This window comes from Volvox carteri, assembly GCF_000143455.1.
Source record: "Volvox carteri f. nagariensis unplaced genomic scaffold VOLCAscaffold_1, whole genome shotgun sequence".
In the NCBI taxonomy this organism is placed as follows: domain Eukaryota; kingdom Viridiplantae; phylum Chlorophyta; class Chlorophyceae; order Chlamydomonadales; family Volvocaceae; genus Volvox; species Volvox carteri.
Window position 1 is genome coordinate 2,307,486 of NW_003307545.1, and position 11,931 is coordinate 2,319,416.

Below are 11,931 nucleotides of genomic sequence, written 5' to 3' on the forward strand. Positions count from 1 at the left end.
AAGAGGCGACGGGTTCTTCTGAGATATTGGATGAAGCTATTTTTCTTTTGCAACGGACATTCCATCGTTTATGGTTTCATTTACGGTGGGAAAATGAACAAAAAGAGATTTGGTGGCGTCTTGCGGTTGATGGGGTGCCTATGTTAGGAAATTCCCATCTTAGGATGTCGCGCCCAACGATATGTGGTTGTGGAGGTTATCCAATAGGTTCAGTGGGAGGTGTATCCCCTCGCTATCATCATTTCTGGGCCTGTCCGGTGGCACAGGCAATAGCAGACCAACTTACTCTTTCAATAGGATTGCCAGTCTCAAGGGAGCAACTTTGGCTTATCCAAGCCCCACAATCAGTGCAACAATGTGTTTGGGATGTTGTGGCTCTTGCTGCGGTGTCAGCCATGGAGCATGGGAGACGTTATATGGCTGCAAACATGAAAACCAACCCGGCACTGTTACCTGGTCCTTCCCTTACGGAAGAAGCAATTTGTCGAGTTATTGTTGATTTTTGGGGCCGCATTCAGGGTTTCGCAGCTTTAGGAATTCCACGAAAAGGTTGGGAATCCGTTGGCGCACATCACCCCTTTTTGAGGATTATATCTGGCAAATTGATTTGTTCGCGAGAGCGGTTACCGATGAGAGGTTAATTATCTGAGATGATAATCTTTTGGTATATTAGTCTCTACTGCAGTGCACGGCCAGCTGGCCCGATGGCTCTACTCTTCGGGAGTCTGGAGCCCACTGTAACAACCACACACACCAGCATCTCGAGAGGCCCAGACAGGGAACCAACCCGGCTGGGAGGCAGTTGCTCCTCTGCATTTGTCGCCCAGTGTCGCCGAGTGAATTTATGGGGATAGTGTAATCGACATAACGAGCAAACGACCCAGTACCTGGGGTAAACCGACCTGGGGGTAAGGGGTTACTGTGCTACCCGTGCACGCTGACAGATGAAATTTTCCTGACAACACTGCCCATGTAGACATATTTATAATTTACATACGCTGTACAGAGGTAAATTTTAAAACTTGGACCAAGTCCTCAAATAGATTTGGGATGAAATGCTCGTCATTTCATCTCGGGGTGAAATGACGAGCATCTCTACCTTAGCCATCCATAAGCGACTCGGCCCAGAATTACGGTATTATAGAATGCTTGATTACGCTAGACCTCGCGCTTTAGAGCCTCCTGGCTCGCCTGAGCCTTACGATATAGCCAGCTTGTAACATCACATAACCCTGCATTCAATGCAACGCGGAACGGACCATGGGCTAGTCGGGTGAGGCCTCGCAATAGAAAGCCTCAGGAGTGCGTGGGTTCGGCACCGCAGCAATGCGAATGGATTGCTGGACTGCAAATTATTTGCAAATATGTTCCTGAGATTCAAATCAGGCTTGGTTCGCAGCTGCATCGTTCTGGCCACGGCCGTGGCCATATGTACGTACTCACGGCCTGGTGCTTGGCTGGTTTAATCAACTCGCGGAAACCGTTGAAACTTGCAGCTTCTTGGTGCTTTTAAAGCCTTGCGATGCCGCTACTTATCCCGCTGCTCAGGGCTGCCTACGCAGTCGCACGCAGAGGGAGCCGAATTTGAAGATCTTTATGCAAGTGTATCCTTGCTTTGTAGGAGTATTTCGTAGTAGTATTGTTTTATAGAAATATTTGTTTGCCGGCTGTTGTCACTTACAGATTCTCGTTACTGATGTATGGGTAGAGAAAACCTGAACGCCGGCTAACCTGAGAACAATGAGTACGCATTCAATCGGACGAAGGTCATCGACATGGCGCAAATTAGAGGCTCAATTTAAATCGTTGCACAGGATGTTGGGACGGGTGAGCAAAGATGGACAAAATCTATCGAGTTCAGCTTAGCACATAGCTGTGTCACATCTCGCAGCCGTACAAACCGTCTGGATTCCGGCCGTTTTCCAGGTGCACTAATATCCGAGAATTTACTGTTTATGCAGGCCGCACGTTGTCTTGACATCTTATTGAATGTCAGTCCGTTGAGTAGGAAAATTCGGGAAATATTCACGTAAACCCTACCAACGAACTCGAACTTTGCGCATGGCTAGAGTGCATGTTGCATCTTGTAAAGTAGGTACAATTGGTTTCAAAAGAAGCTGCAGTATCCCGCCCGCGTCTCTCAAACCTGCAAAAATGACGGGGCGAACGTGGATGCTTTGCATCGTGGTCTTGACGCTTGGCTATGTTTCGTTGGTGCAAGGCTTTCCTTTAATAAATAGGTTCCGTTCAGAACCTCTCATAAGCGCAACAGATGAAAGGTCATCGGTAGCTGCTGTCAGCTCAACGATGCTCACGGGAGCCAGCCTGGAGCTCTCAAAAAATAGCCCGGCGGGCATCGCGGTAAGGTACACGTCTCGTCTTTGTAGCCGTGTCACAGCAATAAAATGTTTGCCGGTATGGGAGGAAAGAGTCTTAGACCGGCATATTCTCAAGCTTTACCCCGCCCCAACCCCTCCCATCTTCCGCACCATGGACGCACCAGATTGGAGCGCGGCAGAGGCTCTTTGACTACTCCATCGGCGTAGCTTTCATGTTCCTCAGCCAGAAATTGCAGGGCCAGAGCGTGCCTGACGTGTCAAAGCGGTTTAGCATCCCCGTCGTCGGCTCTTTTGACCTGCAGCTGACTAATATCGTCGTCACGGACTTTGCATGTTCCGCCAGCAGTGCCAATCTGTAAGTGGCACATCTGGGTCTGCTCTCGAATTTATGTTCACAGGAAGGCTATGCAAACCATTGCTTGTCCATGCCTCAGCTTTTCTCCCCCTATCCGCAATCCCATCCACAATTGCGCCGCCTGACCGAAATCCCCTGTCTATGCATGAGTTGTCCGCGACCTAGCCACATTATCATGAACTGGGCTTATGCCAAAGCTTAGAAGCAACAAGAAACCAATTCACCCAAATGTTCACACAGGCAGACCCCATCTTGTGGCGTCGCTATACCTCCGGAGAATCGCGGCCCCCAACAACCCTTCTGTGCGCTTGTCCTTTATTTGTCCACATGTGTCCTTTTCACGCTTTGCGTGGCCCTAACCGACCTTGTACAACGCCGTCCGGCTCGCTCTCCGCCCTCACCGCCCCCTTTGTATACTTGTCATACCTCTCAGATTTCTCGCACTTTGCTAACTTCCCCCATCTTCTTTTCTTCGGTCATTGTCTTCTGACTCGCCGTGTTTCCCCCCTCGCCATTTCCTTCCTACCTTAATACTCTTATGCCCTCCTATCCAACGCATCCCATCATAGTACCCGCGCTTCCACCGCCGTCTGCTGCCCGCAGCACCATCCTGGGAGACGGCTTTTTTCACCTACTCGCCAGCGACATCGCTGCGAACCTCACCTTCCAATGGCACTGGACCAAGGGGGCGCTATCAGGCAGCGGCGAGGGCGAGCTGATGCTGAGCGGTGAGCCGCCACCCGCTCCTTCCCCTTTGTATGTTGTCCCTGCTACCGCTGCTGCTGCTGCTGCTGCTGACCCCATCGCCCCCTCACCTCTTGCTGCTACCCTTTCGCGTCGCCCGTTGGAGTGTCCGCGTGGCTGTTCAGCGATTTTTTCCCGAACCCCAGAACTTTAGAACCGGGATGTATTACTGACCCATCAAGAATATGCCCTCTTGCGCATGGGAGCCTGCATGCACAGCTATCCACGGTGGTCTCTCATGGTTGGGTGGAACACTTCTGATTGTTAGGCTGGCTGGCTGGCTGTTACCCACACCCAAACCAGGGTGCACATCGTGTGCATCGTACCGTGTACACGATTCGCTTTCCAATGATATTTATTAATTTCATTGGAGAGCGAGTCGTATGTCCATCTGCACAGGAGTACGTGTCGAAACAAAGTGCAGAGTCGGCTGCGGTTCGGCTGAAGTCGTTTGTTTGTTAATGGTCATTGCAAGCTGCAAGAGGGCGTTTCGGGCGTGATGTCCATCGAGACGGCGTTTGTTGGTGTCTGCTGCGTCGTCCTGGCGAAATACACGCACACACGAACACAAAAACTAATGTATGTTGTTAGCTCAAAACGGTGCTCCGGGCCGCGGGGCCAAGGTTGTCTGTACGGAACCGACCTGACCAGTGAACTGACTCGTAACACACACACAGGCACATCTCCCCACACCATCTCTCTGCATCATATCGCGCGTGCACGCGCTTCCTCGCAGGTGGCACGATCGACTGGGTGTACGAAGTGCACAAGGACGAGCAGCTGCAGAAGCCTCAGCTCCTGGTGGTTACCGCCAATAGTAACTTTGACTCGGTGCGTGACGACTGCAGGGGGGGGCTTTTAGGTGGGTTCCGAGGTGTTGTTGTTGCCTGCAGGACTCGATGTGTGGGTTGTGTGGGTGTGGGTGTCAAAGTGGGTGTGGCGGGGGAGATGTGTGCATAAAGAGGAGGCATTAAATGGGCGGGCGATGATCTCCTGGGGGGTGCTCTCTTTTTCTCTCTCTCCCTCTCTCTCTCTCTCTCTCTCTCTGTGCGTCTAGGCATTAAATGACTTTAAAAATCAAACCCCCGGCGTGCTCCTCCTTGCTGTCATCATTAACCGAACCATCTCTCAACCGGAAACGCTTCATGGCACAGAAGCCAAGAAGGAACGGCGCATAGAAAACGGAACGGAGTTTTTACCGCCAGAATTAGAAAAGCTTTCTTTGCCACTCCCGTACACGTGCACATGCCGTACAGGTGGACATCAAGATCCATTCGTACTCCGCGGACTGGCTCTACCAGGCGGTGCTGACCCTATTCAACGAGGCCGTGAAGCGCCAGGTACCACAGTGCGGGGTGCGGGGTGCGGACTCTGCGGGGGGGGGGAAGAGGATCCACAAACGAGTGAAGCTGGGTGCTTTGGGGGGACTCTCGTCCTTATATGCTAAAAAGTTCCACGAGCTGTAGAGATACGAGGTAGAGGTAGAGGTGAAGTACCGGAAAGTCGGGTCTTGCTCCGCAGCGCTCTCCATGCACACACTCGGTGAGCGGCGACATGATCTGGTGTCCCCACCAACGTCACGACATAAACGGACGGGTCCCCCCGACTGGATGATGAAAGGACCTGCAACAACCACCCACCCACTACCACCCGTCCACCCACAACCACCCACCCACTACCACCCGTCCACCCACCCACCCACTACCACCCACCTAGATGCTCATGTCCTGATGGCCAGGTGGCTGGGGGTGGCTTGACGGCGACGGGGAGGTTATTCAGGGGACGTAGCCATGAGTGCGGCCTAGCCCTACCGCCCGCCCGGCAACTAGGCCCACCTGCCACACAGCCCCTGGAGTGCAGCGGCCCTCCCCACGCCCGGTTGACATGCCTGGCCGGGGCAAGGGGACGGCGGGCGATTGCAGTTATTGAAGCCTTCAGCCATAGCATGTCAGCCAGTTATGCAAGGTGGCGCTTGACAAGAAGTCATTAGTAGCAAACAGCCGCCGCGCCCTGAGTGCGTCAAACCGTAGCTCTCGACCCAGTGGGAGCCAATGAGTCCTCCTCTGTGCGAGCCATCCTCGTCGAGCCATCCGCGTGGTCGTCCCCGTAACCCGCAGGTGCAGCGGATTGTCGCGTCCGCTCTGGACAACGACGTGCCTGACCGGATCAACGCCGTGCTGGGCTCCCTCCCTACCCGACTGGACGTCCGCGGACTGCCTTTCAGCGCCTCCTTCGAGTACTCCATCTACACCGCCGCCTTCGTGCTGGTGAAGGGCTTTGGAGAGGTGGAGGTGCCGCAGGCGCCGACGGCAGACGCAGCAGCTGCTGGCGCCGTCGCCGGCGCCGACGGGTGGCCAGCCGTGGTGACCAGCCGCCGCCGGTACCTCCGGGGGAGCCAGCAGCGGCACCGCCGCCTTGGGGACGTGGGCGTGGACCAGATGACGGAGTGTCCGTTTGAGACGTCGCAGCTGCCCCTGAACGGGGTAGATATCGCGGCGGATGGCAGCCAGGTTTCCATCTACGTCCACGAGGCAACTGTCAACTGCTTGCTGTGGGGACTGTACGGCAGCGGCAAGTTGGCGCTGAGTGTGCGGGACGGCACGATTCCCGGCCTGATCATCACGACGGTGAGAGGGGAAATACGAAGGTTATGAGGAGGAAGAGCGACGGTTGGAATGGGAAGAGGCGGGTTGGCGGTGAGAGACGCAGGGGGCCAAGCACGACGGGGAAGGAGGGGGAAGGAGGGGGAAGGGACGGGGGGGAAGGGGACGAGACTGGCAGCGGTTGAGGTAAGAGTGACGGGCAAGGAAGGGCGAAATGCACGTCAACAGGCGTTTCATAGCGGCGGCCGCACGGCCTTGCTGTCTACGAACCGCTGCTCCTTGCTTATCTCTGATAAACAAGGAGCAGTTTATCTCTCAAAATCCCGGCTGGTCCGAAGCGTTAGACAATGTATCTACCGCTCTACGGCGCAGGATGTTTTGTCGTTGCTGGTTCCGGAGCTTCCCAAGAAGTACCCCCACCAGCGCATGATCATCAATGTTGAGGTAAGTAACGCCGTGGAGAGCGGTGTGGAGGCGGGGCCAGGTCGGTCCCCAGGATGGGAATTACAAGGGCCCCGTGGTTGGGCGCTCGAGCTTTCCTCAGGCCGTCGGGACAGGAGTCGTCTGGGGTGAAGAAAACGAATGAAGGCAGCCCAAAGCTTTAAAACTGGTTAAGGGAAAGGGACGGCTGTGGCGGTCCTGGGAAACTGGGTAACAGCAGAAAGGCTCCCCCGATCCATAACGAGCTCCTAGACCTCTGCTTCCCTCCCCGCAACCCGCTCCTCTCTCTACGCCGTCTCTTACCATATGTAGGCGCTGGACGTGCCGTCCGTGTCATTTGGCGCTGACAACACCGGCGCCACTCTGTCGGCTTACTATCGTCTGTCCCTGGTGGTGGCCAACGAGAGCTTGGGCAACCCAGAGGTGGTGCGCCTGGCGGCGAATCTGACGCTCAACGGCGCCTTTGACTGGGACAGCACCGACATTCGGGAGGTGACGGCGCGGCATGTGGTGGAGGTTTCGGAGCTGTCGGTTCCGGCGGAGCAGTGGGACAACACCGTCATGTGGCTACTGGAGGTGCGTGTAAGGGGTTTCGTGGGGTGTGATGATTCATGAATATGTTGGTGGCTCATGATGAAGGTCCAAAGTGCATGAGGATGGTGGCAATCGATCCTCGTTAAGCCCCACCCGCCTCTTCTTTTCATGCCTTGCTCGCTTTTTTTGGTTGCTAATGATTGTCCCTCCCTTGCCTGTCCCTCTCCCTCATTCCGCCCCTCATTGGACGACGGCCAGAGCTACGGGCCGCTGCTGTCGCTGCGCCAGGTGGTGGAGATGGCGGTTCGCACACCCATCACGTCGATGGTGTCGCTGGCACGGGCGCAGGCGGCCACCTGGGAGCGCTGGTACGCGCTGTCCACGGACGTGGAGCTGCGCCTGCCGCCACCAGCGGTGCCAAAATCATGAACACATCACCAGCATCCTTTTCAGCAGAGAGATATAGTCGGATATCGGTTCACTGGGGGGAGTGTAGCTTCAGGTTGCTTAGGGGTCCTTGATCAGGGTTTAGGGCTTCATGGTCCAACCGGTGGCGGTGTTGATGTTGCGTGTGGATTGTGGCGGTGCAGCATGGATCCTGGCGTACTTGGCTGCTGTTGAATGCTGAGTTTTTACGTAGACCAGGTCAGAAGAAACAAGCTCAGGAGGGATGATTGTGAGTTACAGCTCGCCCGGGATGGATGCAGGATGGAGAGGAACGGAAGCGGAGAGGTGGTTTGGAGGTGTGTGAGGTCATGCCCACAGCGCTACGGTGGCAGGTAGATGGGGTTTTGGAAAAGTGAGCGTGTGGCATGGAAACATGCGTGTGTGATGCTGTAAGCAGATGTATGTGCCGTACAGGGGGGGACTACCAAACGGTGGTGCGCCAAATTGTAGGTCGTGGTCAAAGGCTCGCGAAGCGTAGTAGTGTCCCGGTGCGAGGTGCGGGTGTAGCAATCCATACGAGGTTTTGGCCCATCGTATTTGCACCGCGACTCTTTTGAACCGCGGAGAAGTAGATGTGTGAATGTGTGTTGGGAAGTGTACTTTTCTGGAGGTGCGCTGCGGGCTCCGTCCCTGTTCAAAAGTGTAGGTAATGTCGCGTGCTTGGAAGGGCTGGAAAGCTGCTTTGACCCGGAAGGGTCTTCGCTGGCAACAGCGAGTTGAGTGCTCTCTGCTCTCTGGAGCTCTCCCGGTGGCCTTGCGGTATCTCGCGAGTGATGTTTCTGATGCAGCAAGAAAGAGATACTCCAGAATAAAGCCAACGCTACTACTCATACCTGCTGATTAACACCCGTGTCAATATGGGTTTGCCATCAAATAGGCTAGACAAATATCAGCACAACTATGAATTGTTTGGCTGCTCTGTGATGTGTGCTGCCAGGGCTGGCAGGCAGGCGCAGGGACGGATGAGCGTAATGCTGAATGAAAGTATTGTGCAACATTTGATAGTGTTAGGGAGGTACGTAAAATTTCCGGTGGTACGTTAAGGTCGCGGACAATTTACGCCTACTTTTGTAACAGTCGAACCGTATACTTAACATCGGATGTCGGCGGATGTATCGGCGGATGATTGTACCTTCTTACAATCACATGTGCAACTTGCATCATACCAACATCACAAACAGCAAGCTATAAACACAGCTGCAAATTATGAACGCAAAACCGCAAGAACAGTTTCGCACGATAAGACCACACTCAAATAAGCAATAATCAAAAGATTCTCAAGCATCCTCGAAACATTCCAAACCTCCCTATTCCCAAATTCCAAATAGGTCCAGTTGCAAACACCAGAACGGTCAAACAACACTATTTTTTCTTCCCTTGACTTAAGAGTCTCCGGATCAACCGCCAACATGACTCGCGCCGCAATCCGTACAAATTCCCAACACCCCATAAGCCACCCGTTGACACCAGCGGAAAACCCACAGCTGCACACACGGTCCAAAAGACGTCATGCTCGTCTCACAGCAGAATAGGAAAGCAATGACAATGCGTACTGCCACGAAATCATCCAGCATTGTTTATACCAAATTCACACAAACAAATGCGTCACGGAGTCACTCCAGCGGTGTGCATGCGGCACGCACATCACGCACTAGGCCGACGAAATTAACTAGCATGGAGCTGGGGGCACTTTACTCCGCGCGAATCGTCCGCCAGCCCACGTTACTCAGCAAATCTCATGCAGCGTAGTTACGCGCCAACCTACACCTATGTAACCGGATTTAATTCGCCTGATCCAACAAAGAATGCTAAAAGGGAAGCCTGGCAGAAATTGCACGGCCAGGCAGTATTATTGACATAAGCGCATACGGCGCCAATAAAGAACTGACAAATCGTGGACAATGCCAGACAGAACTCAATAGTCTTCTCATATAGACTTTCACGCTCGAGGAATAACCTGCTTGAGCCCAGCACAGAGATATCCCCCAAAGGCGCCCATGAGGTGTCCGGCACATCAGCGGTCCCGCAAGACATTGTTGGTGGAGGCCAACAAAGGCATTTGCGGGTCCCGAATGAAGAAGTGGCGAGAGAGGACTAAGTAGGATATGCGGCGACTGGAACCAGGAATAGCACGGCGCGCAACGAATGTATTTAATATTCCCTAAAAAAAGCACTCAATATCACGTACACAACGCCAGCACACACTGCACCTCGTAAGCATGCTCTCAAGAAATATGCATGGTTGACGCGACCGCTCACTCAGCAAATAATACGCATTCAGCATCACGCACTCGCATTGCAAACCAAAGCTTGCGCGAACCGCCGCGCACTACCTGCGCTGTCGCACCATAAAGAACACACCCTCCGCCGGTTGACGGGCCTCAGGAGCTCAGCTCGGAGATTACATACCTAAGGCATCGCTCCGTTGAAAAGCCCCATCAGGCCCCATTCCGTCTGCGGATCCGATGACGAACTGGAGAGACACTGAATCACCGGTCACTTCGTTGACGATGCAGTCCAAAGAACACGTGTGCACAGACAAGGCAACCCCCTTACACACCTTGATTCGCCAAGGCCCCGAACCTAGCATGCATCTTTAAAGTAACCAGTCATGCGTCGGGTCGCGCGTTCACATCGTGCCGTATCAAGCAGATCGACGCCAGTTCCGGCGTCGCCAAGCACTCCTTCTCGGGACGCCCCAGTGGACGCATACACAACTTTCCCCTCCTTGACCTCATTCGGCGCGACCAGCCTCAGACAAGGGCGCCTGGCGCAGCTGTACGTTAAAGCCAAGCGGCCCGGAGCTGAGAGCAGGCCAATCCAAGCCATCAAAGAACTTATGCCCCATAGCCTGCTCAACCGTCAGGCGCTTTGCTGCCGGTGCCAGCAAGCCACACAGCAGGTCCTTCAGATCAGCTGGCACGTAGGCAGGCATGCAACCCGCTGGATCGTCCTTCAGCTGCTGCAACTTGCCATTGGACCCTGCTGGATAGGCAACCATCTCCGCCAAGGTGATTCCCATGGCATACATGTCCGCCTTGTCGGCGGTGTAGCCAGGACCCTGCAGGGTGGCACGCCAGAGCTCCGGCGCCTGGTAACTGGTGGTTCCAGCGCGCTTCGTAATCTTTACGCTGTCCATGCTGTCAGTATCCGCGAGCATGGGTCGGCCATTGGCCGCCATGAGGACATTGCCAGGCTTCACATCACGGTGGGCCTGACCACGCTGATGGATGAAATGCAAACCCTGCAGAATGCAGGCTGCATAGTACTGGATGCGGTTAACTGGCATGAGCAGCTTCTCTTTGCCGCGGCGACGTTGCTCCATGGCCTTGAGCATGTCGTGCATGGTGCCGTTTGGAGCGTATTCGAGCAGAAACTCAAACTGCCCTTCCTCCGTCACCCGCGAGGCGTAAACATCCACCACGAAAGGACACTCCGCGCAAAGCATAAGGCCGCGCAGCTCACGCTCATAGCGTGGCTGAGCGTAAAGAGGAGAATGGATTACCTTGCGAGCTGCCACGAAGTTGCGACCGCTGGGCAGAGCAACCTATGGTGTTAGGCAGCAAAGAACGAAAGCGCTATTATGTAGAGCAAGGCGGCATGTCTGGACAATTTCAGTAAGGATAATGTTCACGACCTTTCGACATAGCGCGGAAGTCAGGTACAAAGCGAAAGTGATGAGCAATGAAGATACGTTACTGTACAGCATTTTCAAACCGTGTGTTACGATATGGCAAAGCCGTGCGCAGCGTCACGCACCTGCACAAGGTCGACAGTGCCATAGCCTCCCTGACCGAGTTCTTTCAGCGACGTACAGCGCTCGAGTCCATGAGCTTGCAGAAACTCAAAGTCCTGGAAAAAAGATTGGAACGTCCATTGAATTCCGCCCGGCATGACCAGGCAAGGCCGCGGGATGCTTACCTCTGGACTCAGGCCTTTGGGACTTTGAAACGCACAACGTGGCGACTCTGGAGAGCTGGATGAAGAGGGATATTCGCTGAAATCACTCTGCTCCGAGTAGGACGCATCGCTGTACTCCCCAACGTCAACAGAGGGCAGCGCGGTCGACTCCCCGAATTCGGTCGTGTCCTCAAACGGCGCGTCCGAGGCACACGTAAGCTGAGAAGTGGAGTCAATATCATAAAGGTTGGTGGCATAAGACCTGCAACAGTAACGGGCTGTAAGGGCGTTTCCTGGCAGCGCGATGGAAGGCGGCGACTTCTCTCACCTAGACTGCCTCCGCAGACCCAAGCCTTTCATCTGCTTCAGCACTGCCTCCTGGCGGCCGTCAAGCCTCCTATTGGTGCCTGTCATTATGCTTCTCTTGCTTTGAGGTCAGGAACGCGCGTGATGATGAGGTGATTGGGAGGGCGTGGAAAGGTGGAAGCCGCGGGCGAAGCCCGGGCGCGGATAGCAGATGCGTTCCTGGTTTATACAGAAATTTTCAGTGGCCTAACTTGTTCGTGTG

The 11,931-nt window shown here is 54.5% G+C and overlaps 2 protein-coding genes across 2 annotated transcripts; one reads left to right on the forward strand and one right to left on the reverse strand.

Annotated features, from left to right (window-relative positions):
* Positions 1–1,967: 1,967 nt before the first annotated feature.
* Positions 1,968–8,551, forward strand: VOLCADRAFT_120184 (BPI/LBP/CETP N-terminal domain protein). The gene is made up of 9 exons (XM_002945716.1): positions 1,968–2,361; positions 2,504–2,694; positions 3,298–3,422; positions 4,175–4,269; positions 4,695–4,778; positions 5,556–6,065; positions 6,414–6,485; positions 6,795–7,058; positions 7,275–8,551. The coding sequence occupies exons 1-9, from the start codon at positions 2,062–2,064 to the stop codon at positions 7,443–7,445; spliced, it is 1,812 nt and encodes a 603-aa protein (XP_002945762.1). The 5' UTR covers positions 1,968–2,061; the 3' UTR covers positions 7,446–8,551.
* A 1,646-nt stretch (positions 8,552–10,197) lies between these two features.
* On the reverse strand, positions 10,198–11,907 carry VOLCADRAFT_102735 (uncharacterized protein; the record flags this gene model as incomplete). Its single annotated transcript, XM_002946071.1, has 4 exons — positions 11,692–11,907; positions 11,385–11,625; positions 11,223–11,315; positions 10,198–11,010 (listed from the first exon to the last, which is right to left on the reverse strand). The coding sequence occupies exons 1-4, from the start codon at positions 11,775–11,777 to the stop codon at positions 10,198–10,200; spliced, it is 1,233 nt and encodes a 410-aa protein (XP_002946117.1). The 5' UTR covers positions 11,778–11,907.
* Between the last annotated feature and the right edge of the window lie 24 nt (positions 11,908–11,931).

Bases quoted from the DNA above. Each gene is read 5' to 3' on its own strand.
- VOLCADRAFT_120184 (XM_002945716.1), top strand. From the start codon at position 2,062: ATGGCTAGAGTGCATGTTGCATCTTGTAAAGTAGGTACAATTGGTTTC. The intron at 2,362-2,503 runs GTAAGGTACACG...TGGACGCACCAG, and splicing joins ATAGCCCGGCGGGCATCGCG to ATTGGAGCGCGGCAGAGGCT. The intron at 4,270-4,694 runs GTGCGTGACGAC...CATGCCGTACAG, and splicing joins CCAATAGTAACTTTGACTCG to GTGGACATCAAGATCCATTC.